General features: G+C 43.7%; 1 protein-coding gene across 1 annotated transcript; it reads right to left on the bottom strand.

Annotated features, from left to right (window-relative positions):
- Positions 1–3,182: 3,182 nt before the first annotated feature.
- LOC138773928 (sulfotransferase 6B1-like) lies at positions 3,183–15,221 on the bottom strand. The gene is made up of 7 exons (XM_069954416.1): positions 14,947–15,221; positions 13,709–13,818; positions 9,330–9,419; positions 8,996–9,122; positions 7,258–7,352; positions 5,646–5,802; positions 3,183–3,347 (listed from the first exon to the last, which is right to left on the bottom strand). The coding sequence occupies exons 1-7, from the start codon at positions 15,140–15,142 to the stop codon at positions 3,217–3,219; spliced, it is 906 nt and encodes a 301-aa protein (XP_069810517.1). The 5' UTR covers positions 15,143–15,221; the 3' UTR covers positions 3,183–3,216.
- Positions 15,222–16,391: the final 1,170 nt, after the last annotated feature.

Raw genomic sequence — 16,391 nt, 5'->3', positions numbered from 1 at the left:
GAAAGGACTACTAATTGTTCATGTTACACTGTACATAAGTGACACATCATCCTGTTCAGCTTCTCTGTCACTAGTTTATAGGACAGCATAAACCTACTGACAGAGTCTCTTTAACACGTCAGGTCCAGCATTCTCGCAGTGGATTAGCATTAAAAAAATAATTTTTTTCCCTTGTAAATTTTACTACGTTCACAATACACTTGATGGTAATATGCCGGCACCAATAACACCTATAACTTGCCTTTCAAATAATACGATGGAAAAATAAAAACCTTACAGGTCTTAAAAGGTGAGATAGATGTCTCCATTCACCAGGTAAAGAATCAGCGGTAGAGTTATAGATTCTGTATAAATAGCAGCAAAGAACACTGTGTCAGACTGGAGAGAATACACCACTCCCTGCAGGACATACAGCAGCTGATAAGTACTGGACGACTTGACATTTTTAAATAGGAGTAAATTACAAATCTATATCACTTTCTGAAACCAGTTGATTTAAAAGAAAAAGATTTTCACCGGAGTACCCCTTTAAGTTTGCTGTGTAATCCCACAATATCTCTGCAACCATTGTGGAGCTTTACAGAATCGATTACAGTAGCCTCGCAATCAACTTTTTCCTTGCTCTGACTAGAGATTATAGAGAGATCAGGTAAATCCATGTCGTTCTGTTCTCTAATAAAGAGTAGATGTAACTGGACTGGTTTGTGGACAAAAGAGAGGGCCGCTCTCCGCTTTACGTGAGAAGAAATTGCCAAACATTCCCTGTTGTCAGACATCTGGCCGTGAGTCAGCAGAAAAGACAAAGGCTGTGAGAGTCCGGGGAGGTTTCTGGTTACACCAGTTCCCGCCCATTCAGGAGAGAACGTCCTAGGTAATATCTATGGCTGACGATCCGCCTGTCTGGTAGTGCTATACAGGAAAGCCTATTAGATGCACACAGTTGTGCAGGACTGTGACGCTATAAGGACACAGGCTATTTTAGATTTTAAATAGTTAGTTGAAAAAATACCGAGGGTTTCAAGTGTCTTTAACCCCTTAAGGTTATTTACTTTTTACCCTTACTTTATTTTCCCATAAAATATGCTGCGAAACCAGAAAAAAAATAATTTGCGCTGTCAAATTGAAAAAAAAAAAAAAAAAAAGGAATTTGTTTTCAATTCAGGGAGTTTCGTGTTTACGCCGTTCGCCCTATGGTAAAACTGACATGTTATCTATGTTCCTAACAACAGTACGATTACAACGATATGTAACTTGTATTACTTTTATATTATTTGTTGGCTTTTAAGAAATTAAAACCTTTTAAAAAACTAAATGTGTTTAAAATAGCTCCATTCCCATTGTTATAGCGCTTTTATCCTTTGGTCTATGGGGCTGTGTGAGGAGTCATTTTTTGCACCATGATCTGTACTTTCTATCGGTATCTTGTTTGCACATATGCGACTTTTTGATCAGTTTTTATTACATTTTTTCGGGATTTGATGCACTTACGCTGTTTACCGTGCGAGATCAGGAATGTGAAAATTTAATAGTTTGGGCGATTACGCACGCGGCGATACCAAACATGTTTGCTTGTTTGTTTATTTATGTTTATAAAATGGGAAAAGGACTTTTATTAGGGGAGGGGATTTTTATTAATAAAAACTTTTTTTTTACTTTTTTTTTTTACATTAACTAGAAGTCTAGAAGAACTAGATTAACTTTCATAGAGATCAATTCTGTGTATACAGACAGCAATGATCCATTAGATCAGTAATACCTTGCTCTGGCCTGCTGCAGACTAGAGCAATGTATTGCTGAGCCGGGATCAGCGTCAGTGCGACTCTGAGGCCCGGCCAGAACGGATCGATCGCCCCCCCCCCCCCCCCCCCCAAATTTGTAGTGAACTATTTCCAACGATTGGACCACTTACCGCATATACATCCCCTCTAACCACACTGAGCTCTACCGTCCTTTTGAGTCCTGCTAAAAGTTGACAACATTTGGGCAATTACAGTGCTGCTGCGGCCAGTATGCTACGGTATATGTCGCCATCTTTTTTTTTTTTTTTTACAGGTTGCTGACACCAGAAACATGCGGCTATAACACTAAAGGTCAGAGGGTTACAAGGGTTACGGCACTACTCTGCTTACCACACAGCAAATTACAGGGAGAGCAGAGAAACAGGTCCGTAACCAGAAAAGTGGTGGTGCTCAGCAGAAACAGGAGTATCAGGTTTTAGTACAAGCATTGGAGGGAAAAGAGAAGAGAGGACAGGCAGTTAAAGGGATAGTTCAGCAAAAAAAAAAATCTAATCAACTGGTGCCAGTATGTGGCAGAGATTTGTAATTTACTTCCATAAAAAAAAAAAAAAAAATCAAGTCTTCCAGTACTTATCAGCTGCTGTATGTCCTGCAGGAAGTGGTGTATTCTTTCCAGTCTGACATAGTGCTCTCTGCTGCCACCTCTGTCCATGTCAGGAATTGTCCAGAGCAGCAGCAAATCCTCACAGAAAACCTGTCATGCTGCTGATAAGTACTAGAAGGAATATACCACTTCCTGCAGGACATACAGATGCTGATAAGTACTGGAAGTACTACAATTAATTTACAAATTTCTGCCACTTTCAGTTGATTTAACATAATTTATTTTTTTGCTGAACAACCCCTTTAAGGAAGCAGGATATTCCTGCGAAACAGCTATAGCCGTCCACTCTTTTCTCCTGCTGCTTGTAAGTGCCTTTTTGATGGAATAAACAAAGAAATATTATTATTATTATTATTATTATTATTATTATTATTATTATCATCTCATAGCATTATATCATGGGGAGACCCCTAACCTTTCTTTCTATCTTAGTCTAAAGCTTTCCATACACCTTATAATGTGGTTGACCATCAGTATAAGATGGATGGATCTCTTCCAAGAGATGATGTTTGTACAGATAGGAGTCAGACATGATGGAAAATCACCACCTGACTCCTTTGTTCTGGAAGAGAGAAGTCACAGTCAGAACTCTCTGGCTGTGGCTTAACCCGGATTGCTCGGCTGTGCTGAATGGGAGGCCAGAGGCCGAAAGAGAGAGATAACTGATGATTACCTAATCATTCGGCTGTCAGTTATTAAAGGTGTATGGGGTCCTTTAAGGTGGTACCATAAACATGACGCTAGATAACAGATTGATGAGAGAGTGGTATAATCCCGGCACATATAAGCGGTTTATTGTAATATGTTACACTTTCACCATTTACAGTGGACGTTGTAGTTCAGCCTTTCTCCGAGTTTGGTCCCTGCTAAACACTCTTCAAACTTTGCGTCTACTTCTTGGCTTTGAGCTTCTGAGAAGTAATTCTTCCAGTCTCCAATTTCTCCTAAAAGAATAAAATAAATGTTCAGAGACGTATAAATTACCGTCATTTATATAAAATTTATACGGCAATTGTAACTGGAATAACTCTCTCAGTCGCCCCTAGCAACCAATCAGATTCCACCTTTCATTTCCAAAGAGTCTGTGAGGAATGAAAGGTGGAATCTGGTTGGTTGCCGGGGGCAACGGAGCCAGTCTCACTTTACACCACTTTACCCAATATTCTATGACTTATTTGACACTGTTACTCTAGATTCTAGGTGCTGTGCTTTTACTGAACACTATGCTGTGCCATCCTAGCCTTCAAGTACTTTCATGTATTTAAAGGGGTACTCTTTTTCTTTCAAAAAAAAAAAAATTATATAGAGTTGTAATTTACTTCTGTTTAAAAATCTTAAGTCTTCCAGTACTTATCAGCTGCTGTATGTCAAGCAGGAAGTAGTTCTGACACAGTCCTCTGTCCATGTCAGGAACTGTCCAGAGCAGCAGCAAATCCCCATAGAAAACCTCTCCTGCTCTGGAGACAGTTCCTGACATGGACAGAGGTGGCAGCAGAGAGCACTGTGTCAGACTGGAATTAATACAACACTTCCTGCAGGACATACAGCAGCTGATAAGTACTGGAAGACTGGAGATTTTTAAACAGAATTAAATTACAAATCTGTACAACTTTCTGAAACCAGTTGATCTGTAAGAAAAATATTTTTTTCCCCCGAGTACCCCATTAATTTTAGAAGGGGGTACTTAGCATACAGATGTTAAAGAGGTTATTCTACTTTTTAAAATGAATGGCCTGCCCTTCATATTGGCACCTAATTGCAGATTGGCAGGGGTCCGAAACCCAGCGCCTCCTCCGATCACCGGCTTGAAGAGGCCACAGTACTCATGCAACTGATACTGCAGCTTCTGCAGTGTTTCCATGCGCTCATATATGTGCCATATATGCAGCGTTGCAAGAACTGCAGAACTTCCTTGTGTTTAGCTGAGGGTCCTTGCACAGCTGCTACATAAAATACAGCACATGTAAAGACCATTGTCAGGAAAAATTCAATAGACTGTGGCCATGACCTCTGCAGCTGATTGTCAGGGGGTGCTGGGCATTGGAGTACCACCATTGGGGCAGTAGGTCGAGAACAATAGAGAAGGGACAGGAAGAGGAGACAGACAGTGATCCTCAACCTCGTCCCACTCAGCTGCCCACCTGCCTCAAACAGTCTGAGGCAGCTGCGGACAACCATGGTGACGGTCCCCTACCTGAGGCCATAGTTTTAACACAGAACAAAGACAAGGCCAACAAATACCAAGGGACAGATATACGGGCCGGGGTCAAAGCAAAGGGCACAAAATCAGGAACCAAAAGAATAGCGTGAAACAATAGCCGAGGTCAGGAAACCAGAGAACAAAGCAGATGAAGGACATAGGAGACGGTTGCATGCTAAACTAGTCTAATAGTGAGTGCTGGGAGGGGACGTTATTTAGGAGGTCAAGGGCTTGGCCCAGAGCGTGAGTGGACCGGCCCTCCGATCCTCACAGTAATCACTTGTACAGAGCCAAGGAGACCTGCCGGTCACAGACACCGCAGCACAGAAGTAGGATTCAAACCCTCCCACTGGGTGACATGGACCTGCCGCACCCTGGTAGTCGAGGACGCCATCGGGTATCCCTGATGTCACCGCATAAAAGACCTGCAGCTCGCTCCTGCCTTTACTTAAAGAAGCAGCTCACAAATTTTTTTAATCTTATTCTCCAGAGTCAAAGTGACGTTCCCAAACTCCTGAACTGCTCAGGGCTCCAACATGTCGTCACCTCCCCTCCCATCCCTGTCCCTGCTTATGGTTCAGCTTTCACCTGATGGTCAATCAAGCAGAGATAGGGATGGGAGGGGAAGCAAGGAGCCATTCAGGGGCTTGGGAACATCCTTTTTGACTCTTTTCGCTAGAGAATAAAAGCATTTACAGTATGTACAATATGGAAGCACAGACGGATATATGATAGGTACCATGTGTCATCTAACTGTGTCAGCAGTTTGGGACATAAATTGTAGCTGACAGATTCCCTTTAAATCTCAATGGCCTCTACTGTACCTCCATCTGTCTCCACTCTCATATTGGGGACGTTTAGAACTTGTTCTGCTCTGTAGATCGTGGACGTCGTATCTCACACAGATCACGTTGTACCTTTACGTGTTATTTCAGTGGATTACTATTAATAGGTCTCATCTTTTCTGTGATTTATTTGATCAGAACATCAGCACCACCAAGGTATGACGTTATGTGATACAAATCGTGGTCGCAGTTCTTACCTTTTCTGAAAATTAACGGAGCCAAAACGCCATGAGTCTTCCCAGAATTCTCTTTCATAGACTTAAATGTTCCCTTTTCAGCAATTTGCTTTACTTCCTCTTCAGGAAGGGAAATTCCAAAGAATTCACACATCTTCTTAACCTGTTCTTCCAAGTTCTATAAAGACAATGCAAATTGATTTGGGTCACCGCAACCTTAGTGCATTTGTAGTTTCTCATTCTAACACAGTGCTCTCTGCTGCCACCTCTGTCCAGGTCAGGAACTTTCCAGAGCAGTAGGAAATCCCCATAAACCTCTCCTGCTCTGGGCAGTTCCTGACATGGACAGAGGTGGCAGCAGAGAGCACTGTGTCAGACTGAAAAGAATCCACCACTTCCTGCAGGACATACAGCAGCTGATAAGTATGGGAAGACTTATTTTAAAATAGAAGTAAAGGACAAATCTTTATAACTTTCTAAAACCAGTTAATTTGAAAGAAAAGATTTTTCCCAGAGTACCCCTTTAAACACAATGTTGCATTTAGCTGACTGGGAACAACCAACATCTATTGCCACTGTCTCTATTACCTGATAGCTACCTGTGTATGCACAAAAAAGATACAAAGTATTTGAAATACAGGATATATGCCCTAGTACACCTCCTAAAATAAGATAATAGCTATCCCAATAAAAGTCATCTACTGTAAGTAACCCCCTTTCTTTGTTGCAGCCATTTACCATTCACTTAGTTGTCATATTTGCCTCTGATTTGGGTTTAGTTTTACCGCAGCTCCGTTATCACTGAAAGCCAGGACCAGCAAGGACCAGCTCAGCAAGGATGGGTGCTCACATAGAACATATAGCTGACACCCTGCTTAAATAAAGATAACACTCATCCTGTTTGTTTAACCCCTTAGGTTCCACAGGGGACAATCACCACAGCATGACCATGGGCTCTCCAGGGATTGTCATTACTGCCAGGGACCCAGGTCGTCAGAGACTCTGTCAGTAGGTTTAGGCTGTCCTATCCTATAGTGACAGAGAAGCTGAACAGAATGATGTATCACATATATTGTTTTGTGTAGCTGATCTAGAGATATCCTCCTGACAATACAGTAGTCCTCTCCATTATGTGCATGAGCCCAGTAGTCCTGGATATTCATGAGAAGCAGAAAACTCCGCCCACCAGTTTCTGATTAGCAGTTATCTATCCATGCTGTGTATAGGCAGTCAAACGCAATCAGCAGCTGGAGGGCGGGGGGAGGGGTGTGGCAAGAATCCTATTCTCCTGCATATTAGGAGAACGGCTAAACACAATGATGTAAGTAATACACCGATCTGTTCAGCATTTCTGTCATTAGTTTATGCTGCCCTGGTTTTGGGCACCATGGTAAAGTCCCCTGGTGAAAATAAATGCAAAAAAGGTATAAAAGTATTTAAAAACTTACTAATATTGACCTATACTATAACATTTTTCAAATAGTTAATGCCAATAAAAAGAAACAACAAAAACACAACACTAAAATATCATAATAAGTGTGGTTAAGAACAGGTGGGAACTATAACTCAAGGAGGGAGTATTTGGGTTTAATTATTACATAATTATGTAGCGTAAAAGTAAACGTTTACTCACTTCTTTCATATCTTCAAATGTCATCAACATAATTGTGTCTTCATCCAGGTGTTTGTTCCAGGCAACGGCGTGATCAAAGTATGATCCATAGATAACTAGAATGATCAAACTAAGTATAAGTGCTGGAATTGAGAAGCCTCTTACTAGAAATGCCCAGTCTTGTGTGCTAACAAATCCAGTATCGTGGTTACCATTATTGCCTCCTGTTTGTTTCTTTGCATAGTTTAGTCTAGGGATAGTTCAGGGATCATTACAGGAGCAGCTAGCTTAGCGTTCTTGCCACTATATTCCATCTAATGGGGAATTGCCATTTTGTTATTTTTGTTTTTTGATATTGGTACATGCTTTTTAAAAATTTTCTTGTAACTTTCTTTTTTTTTTTTTCAGTTTTGGCCTATGTTCCCAAAAAGTTTTTTTAAGGTGAAAAACGTTGTTTGACAATGGCGGTGTTAGGAATCGGACAGCAGGACAGGACAAGACAAGACAGTGAGCCCTAAGCTCAGCCCCGCCCACTGTCCTCTACCTACTTGCCACAATCCGCCCTAAGATGGCGGCGAGCAACTGGGCGGCAGTCCCTGCACTGGCTAGGTGGGACACAAAGACAAGACAGACAGCGAAAACAATGAAAAATAGTCGACAGTCCGGGTCACAACAATCGGGCAGCAAAAGTACAAAATCACAATCCAATAAGCAGAGTCAAAAAACAAGCAATATGGTCAGGGGCAGGCGGCTAGCAAGGAAGGTCAGAACACAAGGCAGAAGGGTCAGAGAAACGACAGATAATAGCAGAACTCAAGCAGGCAGAGACTAAGTCAATAACCAGCAATGATATCCCAGACTGAGGAAGTTATATAGGAGGCCAGGGTTCTGATCCAGAACATCATTGGACCATCCCCCTGATCTCCAAGCACAGACACCTGAGAACAAAACAGATCACTGGCAGGAAGACCTGTCAGTCACAGCAGAACCAAAACACAGATTAACCCAGACATGGCCAGACAGAACTCAGCAGGTGAAGTCGGGTGTGTCTCTCAAGGTGAGCAAATAACCAGTGTTCACACACTACAAAACATAACACAGAAACAGAATGGCAAGAAAATCAGCGCCTTCTCGGCCGCACAGCACGAGCCGAGGGGCGGATAATGCTCCGCAAAGATACAGTCCTGACAGGCGGTCATTAATAATAATTATTATTAACAGCTGTTATTATAAGAAAAAAAATGGCCGTTTTTTTTCCAACTAAAAAGAACATAGCCTAAAGGTGACAGCTCACACGCAAAACTATTGTTAAACAAAAAATTCAAACATCTAATACAGTACCAATGCGTTATAGAAGATAGAGGCGGCACTCACCACAGGTCACTTTAAAACACCTTTATTCCAGATTCGGGTCACGGAGTAGAGGCTTCCCAGACAGGCAACAGACTGTTTCACGCACCTCTGTATGCTTTGTCTAGGCCCTAGGGCATAGAAGAAGCACACAGAGGTGCGTGAAATGGTCCATCGCCTGTCTATAAAGCCTCTACTCCGTGACCCGAATCTGGAATAAAGGTGTTTTAAAGTGACCTGTGTAGAGTGGCGCCTCTATCTTCTATAACACTTGAAAGTATATCGGAGCCGGCAAACAATATCGACAGACTGCCTTGACTGCAGCGAGTGGCTGAGCACACGAGCGAGCCCTATGTGCAGTGTCGGGAGGGTACTCTTTATATGTGCATTGGACAGTCTAATACAGTACCTTTTCCAGCAATGAAGTCTTGGAAAAATTCATCCCAGCTATCGTAACTGGGAAGCATTGGGTTCATATTGTAGAAGTGAAAAAGTGACACGGCCGCATCTTTTGGATTCCGATAGGTCACCAGCATCTGCCATTCCAAAACAAAAGACGGATAATTACCAAGAATGACAAGAATTTCAGCTTGTTCTACATAAGTCGTTGGAAAAGTTCAAAGGCCAACGCAGCAGAGGTCGACCTGGCCTGTACCCGGCCTGTTCACTGCAGATTTTACGTGTGGAAATTAGTTAGAACTTCTTGGAATTATGGAGTCGGTCATGTAAGAAACTAAACTCACCTTTACTCTCTTGTCGATGAAAGATTGCGGTATGTTGTCATAACTCATATGCGAGGCTATAATTCTTGGTGAAGGGTCAGCTTTTAGTTTCTAATAAAAATAAATAATTAAAATGAATCAATGGGAAACAATTAACGCCAGAAAAATAAAGCATGTGATATTTCGGTCAGTATTTTTAGCCAAAATTGGGAATGGAACTGGAAATTAGAAGAATAATGTTGTATCGTGTTAGCCATGGAAAGTAGTAGAAGGTTGAAGAAATCAGGGGATACCTGTTAGAGGCTAACCCAGTATATTTTATTGTTTTTTTTTATATAAAGTAATCTATTCAAATGGCTGTATTGATGTTTTTGAGGACTTCCTAGCACTGCATCCAACTTCTTCAGCCACCGGTATTCAAATACTGAGCGATACGGCTCCAGCATGCTGCATTTTCCAATTTTTATACTGTAAGGGTGCGTTCACACGTACAGGATCTGCAGCAGATTTGATGGTCCAGAATTGATTTGCTTTGAATCTGCGCCATCAAATCTGCTGCAGATCCTGTACGTGTGAACGCACCCTAACTGTGTTTGTTTCTAGTTTTATCGGAAGCAAAGGGTTAATGTTTGCACTTACATGCATGCGCATATTTAACTTTACTTTACTTTAGATTTGCCACTCTACATAGAGGAAAAAGAGGTTGCGTGCAGGGAGACTCTATCTCCAAGGGCGTAACTACCACTGTGGCAGCCATAGCAGCTGCTGTGGGGCCCTTGGCATCCGGGTGCCCCCTGGCCTGCTCCCTGAGCTGTCATCATTTGCAGCATCAGGTGGCTGAGCGGCCTCCTGGGATCTGCAAATACGCCTTTAGCTGAAAGCACTTCTGACTAGGACTTGCAGTGCAGTTATGACTAACTGCTTAGTGATCAGTCGCGAAGGGGGATGACATAAGTTTGCTATTGGGCCCGGCAATTTCTAGTTACACCCCACTATCTCTATCTCTCTGTGATGTGAAGAGTTAATCTTAGACCTAGGATCCAGGTTGTTCTGGCTCCTGTGAAGAACCAAATCCTGGTGCTCATCTCATCCTGGTCCTTCCTAAGAGCTAAAAAGAAAGTGAGATGGAATAGATAAAGGAGAAAGAGTCGCAGCCTGTAGGGAGAAGGTGTATAAGAGCCCAGAGCAGCACCCTAGGACCTAACAGGGCTTCAGGCTGGGCCTAGCATCAAGATACATAACCTCAGGAACCTACAGTTGGGATGTCCCGGTGGGATCCTGGAGCCCTTAGGAAATTTGCGCATGTCCACAAGTCTTCTATATCTCTCAGTTCCAATGACGTCATTGCCCTACTGGCGTTGCCCGCTCAGCACATGAAAGCAGTGACTGGCACCAGTACATATAGCTGTGAGAAGTGCCTGCTGTACTCTCTGGCTTGGCCTTCAGTCCATCTGTTGGTAAGAGACAGGCTCCCTTATAAGTCTATGGAGCCCAAACCCTGCCATCAGATGGACTAAGTGCTGCCACATGCGTCTCCTGGCTATAGCTAAAGATTGTGGCGGCCTCAGCACTGCCACCACAACCGACATATGGAAGTTTTTTGTTTTTTTAATGACCGTAACGTTTCTCAAAACAAACAGCTTCAGGGGCTGCAGTCAAACAGGTCTTGCCTGAGATCCAAAGGTTCACTGCCTTGGGGTTATGTATGACCCCTGACCCGCCCTTCATTCTTCACATACAATCCCTTTCACGTTCTTGTCCCCTGCATCTAAATAACATCTCTAAAGTCTGTCTCTTCCTGACTGTTGAATGAGCTAAAACTCATTGTTGCCCTGATTTATTCTTGTCTTGACAACTGCAATTCCCTACTGATCGGCCTCCCTTCTCTAAACTCTCCCCTTTCCAATCCATTCTTAATGGAGGAGCCAGGCTGATCTCCCTGACAGTCACTACACTGATGTCTCCTCCTCCCCCTGTACCAGTCACTACACTGATGTCTCCTCCTCCTCCTGTACCAGTCACTACACTGATGTCTCCTCCTCCTGTACCAGTCACTACACTGACGTCTCCTCCTGTACAGTCACTACACTGATGTCTCCTCCCCCTGTACCAGTCACTACACTGATGTCTCCTCCTCCTCCTGTACCAGTCACTACACTGATGTCTCCTCCTCCTCCTGTACCAGTCACTACACTGATGCCTCCTCCTGTACCAGTCACTACACTGATGTCTCCTCCTCCTGTACCAGTCACTACACTGATGTCTCCTCCTCCTCCTGTACCAGTCACTACACTGATGTCTCCTCCTCCTGTACCAGTCACTACACTGATGTCTCCTCCTGTACCAGTCACTACACTGATGTCTCCTCCTTCTCCTGTACCAGTCACTACACTGATGTCTCCTCCTGTACCAGTCACTACACTGATGTCTCCTCCTCCTCCTGTACCAGTCACTACACTGATGTCTCCTCCTCCTGTACCAGTCACTACACTAATGTCTCCTCCTCCTGTACCAGTCACTACACTGATGTCTCCTCCTCCTGTACCAGTCACTACACTGATGTCTCCTCCTCCTGTACCAGTCACTACACTGATGTCTCCTCCTGTACCAGTCACTACACTGATGTCTCCTCCTCCTGTACCAGTCACTACACTGATGTCTCCTCCTCCTGTACCAGTCACTACACTGATGTCTCCTCCTCCTGTACCAGTCACTACACTGATGTCTCCTCCTGTACCAGTCACTACACTGATGCCTCCTCCTCCTCCTGTACCAGTCACTACACTGATGTCTCCTCCTGTACCAGTCACTACACTGATGTCTCCTCCTCCTGTACCAGTCACTACACTGATGTCTCCTCCTGTACCAGTCACTACACACTGATGTCTCCTCCTCCTGTACCAGTCACTACACTGATGTCTCCTCCTCCCCCTGTACCAGTCACTACACTGATGTCTCCTCCTCCTGTACCAGTCACTACACTGATGTCTCCTCCTGTACCAGTCACTACACTGATGTCTCCTCCTCCTCCTGTACCAGTCACTACACTGATGTCTCCTCCTGTACCAGTCACTACACTGATGTCTCCTCCTCCTCCTGTACCAGTCACTACACTGATGTCTCCTCCTGTACCAGTCACTACACTGATGTCTCCTCCTCCTGTACCAGTCACTACACTGATGTCTCCTCCTCCTGTACCAGTCACTACACTGATGTCTCCTTCTCCCCCTGTACCAGTCACTACACTGATGTCTCCTCCTCCTGTACCAGTCACTACACTGATGTCTCCTCCTCCTCCTGTACCAGTCACTACACTGATGTCTCCTCCTGTACCAGTCACTACACTGATGTCTCCTCCTCCTGTACCAGTCACTACACTGATGTCTCCTCCTCCTGTACCAGTCACTATACTGATGTCTCCTCCTCCTGTACCAGTCACTACACTGACACCTCCTCCTGTACCAGTCACTACACTGATGTCTCCTCCTGTACCAGTCACTACACTGATGTCTCCTCCTCCTCCTGTACCAGTCACTACACTGATGTCTCCTCCTCCTGTACCAGTCACTACACTGATGTCTCCTCCTCCTGTACCAGTCACTACACTGATGTCTCCTCCTGTACCAGTCACTACACTGATGTCTCCTCCTCCTGTACCAGTCACTACACTGATGTCTCCTCCTCCTGTACCAGTCACTACACTGATGTCTCCTCCCCCTGTACCAGTCACTACACTGATGTCTCCTCCCCCTGTACCAGTCACTACACTGATGTCTCCTCCTCCTCCTGTACCAGTCACTACACTGATGTCTCCTCCTCCTGTACCAGTCACTACACTGATGTCTCCTCCTCCTGTACCAGTCACTACACTGATGTCTCCTCCTCCTGTACCAGTCACTACACTGATGTCTCCTCCTCCTGTACCAGTCACTACACTGATGTCTCCTCCTGTACCAGTCACTACACTGATGTCTCCTCCTCCTGTACCAGTCACTACACTGATGTCTCCTCCTCCTGTACCAGTCACTACACTGATGTCTCCTCCCCCTGTACCAGTCACTACACTGATGTCTCCTCCTCCTCCTGTACCAGTCACTACACTGATGTCTCCTCCTGTACCAGTCACTACACTGATGTCTCCTCCTCCTCCTGTACCAGTCACTACACTGATGTCTCCTCCCCCTGTACCAGTCACTACACTGATGTCTCCTCCTCCTCCTGTACCAGTCACTTTTTATAAATGAATAAAAAAATAATAACAACAACAACAATAATAAAAACAATAATAACAACAACAACAACAACTATACCAACAATTATAACAACAATAATAACAACAATTATAACAACAATTATTACAACTATTATTATTATTATTATTATTATTATTATATAAATACCTCAAACTTATTTGGAGCTTTAAATTCAATCAGTGGGACAATGGATGCCGGCGGCTTTTTGTAAGCTGCATAAACAATGCTGTGTAACAGTAACAAAGTCCAGTTGCAACCTGTAAAAAATAAAATAATAATTAATAATAATAATAATAATAATAATAATAATAATATAACAGATAACTAAATCATCTTTTCACAATTATTGCAAGCAGACAAGACATTTTAGACTTATACTTTACTTTCATTCACATGATGTTCTGGATCTCTGCCGCTAGTATACATCAAGATAATGTCGGCATGGTAGGCTTCAATAACCCAAATACTCTACTAGTGATTACATTACATACAGCATATGTTTCATTTGCAGGACACAAAATAGTCATCTATGTCGGAGTAGGAGTCACAGCGCCACCAACTGGAAACTACCACACTGCACCATGAGTACCACATTGCCCCACAGACTGCTGTGATTTTTTTTTTTTCTTTTTTTTTTTCCACTGAGGAATCTCTAAAACAGTACAAACACATTGGAATTTTTTCCCCCCAGATACTGAAATCTCCCAATGTGCATTTTTCTTGCAGTATTAGGCCATGTTCACATGGTGTAAGACACCGGCCGTTCTGTGACCCAGCCGAGTCACAGAACGGCCAGTGCAAGAGAAGTTCATCCCGGCCGGTACTGCGGTATTGGCCGGATGATCATCACTTTTGATGAATTGTGATGTGTGCGCCCGCATCTCAATTCCCCGCTGCACACAATGGAGCATGCGGCCAGAACCGCACGCTCCATTGTATGAACTGACAGGTTCTCTGCTGCCTATATTCAATGAAAAGCGGTCGCAGAAAACTGATGTTATTTTTTTTTTACGTGGCCCTTAGCCATCCTGGCCGGAGTGGATACTACGTGTATACACTCCGGCCGGGATTCCATTCATTGCAATAAAACGTATGTTGTGTATGAAAGACGGCAGTTGTTGCAAATTGCAACAATGGTCGTGATTTATACACAGTATACGTTGTGTGAACATGGCTCTACAATACATAAAGTCTCTTACAACAGGAAAGGCTACTTCTCCATTGTTATTAGACCACTAATAATGTAACCACTATTCATAAATAAATAGTATAAATAAATAAATAATAATAATAATAATAATAATAGTTGGATACATCTAGATTGGTAGGTGTTGATGATGTATGATCTCATTGACCTCTCGCCCATAGCTTCCCATAGTACTCACCACATTTGGGATATGAGACCATCATTAAATCCTCTTCACGCGCTTCAAAGGTTTCAATGGTTTTAAACGTTTCGACATCACAGTTTGCGTGTGGATACGTCACTCCTTTGTAGGTGAACATCAGGGCCTCTTTCGGCACCTTCTTGGCTCCCTCTATAGCTTGTTCAAATTCTTCAAGGACTTTTGAGTTGGCCATTGTGATATGAAGTAGGACTGCACAGGCTGCAGAGAACAGTCTACTGTGTGTATGTCCTATACGTTACACTCCTATACAGGTTACAGGCGGGGGATGAACCAAGGAGGGAAGGTATTTAGGAGGCTGTTCTGCTTTTGCTGCAGCTTTTAACCTCTTACACTCAGGTATATTATGATTACATAACTGCTGGAGCCAAATCATGGTTCAACCCAGATCATCTTTATAGGCAGGAACAACTATAGCGGTCACATCTACAGTGGGGGGTAATAAGTATTTGATACGTTGCCGATTTGGCAAATTTTCTCCCCTATAAAGAATGGAGAGGTGTGTAATATTTATCATAGGTTCAATTCACCAGTGAGGGACAGAATCTATAGCAAAAAAATTCCGTAAATCACATTGTATGATTTTAAATATTTATTTTGCAATTTATTGCATTAAATAAGGATTTGATACAAATGGAAAAACAGGACTTGATATTTGGTGCAGAAACCTTTGTTTGCAGTCACAGAGGTCGGACGTTTCCTGGAGGTCCTGACCAGGTTTGCAGACACTGCAGCAGGGATTGTGTCCCCCTCCTCCACACACATCTTCTCAAGATCTTTCAGGTTTCGGGGCTGTCACTGGGCGACATTGAGTTTCAACTCCCTCCAAAGATTTTCTATTCGGTTCAGGTGTGGAGACTGGCGGCCGCTCCAGGATCTTCTAATGCTTCTTACACAGCCGCTCCTTAGTTGTCCCGGCTGTAAGTATCCTCCTTAGTTGTCCCGGCTGTCTGTCTCCTCCTTAGTTGTCCCGGCTGTGGGTTTCCTCTTTAGTTGTCCCGGCTGTGTGTTTCCTCCTTAGTCGTCCCGGCTGTGGGTTTCCTCCTTAGTTGTCCCGGCTGTAAGTATCCTCCTTAGTTGTCCCGGCTGCGTGTTTCTTCCTTAGTTGTCCCGGCTGCGTGTTTCTTCCTTAGTTGTCCCGGCTGAGTGTTTCCTCCTTAGTTGTCCCGGCTGTGGGTTTCCCCCTTAGTTGTCCCGGCTGTGGGTTTCCTCCTTAGTTGTCTACCCTACCCGTGCCCTACGCTCCTCTAATGACTTACGATTAACATCCACCTTGATCCGCACCTCTCACTCCCGTCTCCAGGACTTCACCCGAGCTGCACCAGTTCTATGGAATACATTACCCAAGACTGTCAGGCTCACCACCAATACACAAAGCTTCAAACGTGCCCTCAAAACACATCTGTTCAAACAGGCTTACCAGG

The sequence above is a fragment of the Dendropsophus ebraccatus genome, chromosome 15, assembly GCF_027789765.1.
Source record: "Dendropsophus ebraccatus isolate aDenEbr1 chromosome 15, aDenEbr1.pat, whole genome shotgun sequence".
Classification (NCBI taxonomy): domain Eukaryota; kingdom Metazoa; phylum Chordata; class Amphibia; order Anura; family Hylidae; genus Dendropsophus; species Dendropsophus ebraccatus.
This window is presented reverse-complemented; position numbering and strand designations above follow the sequence as displayed.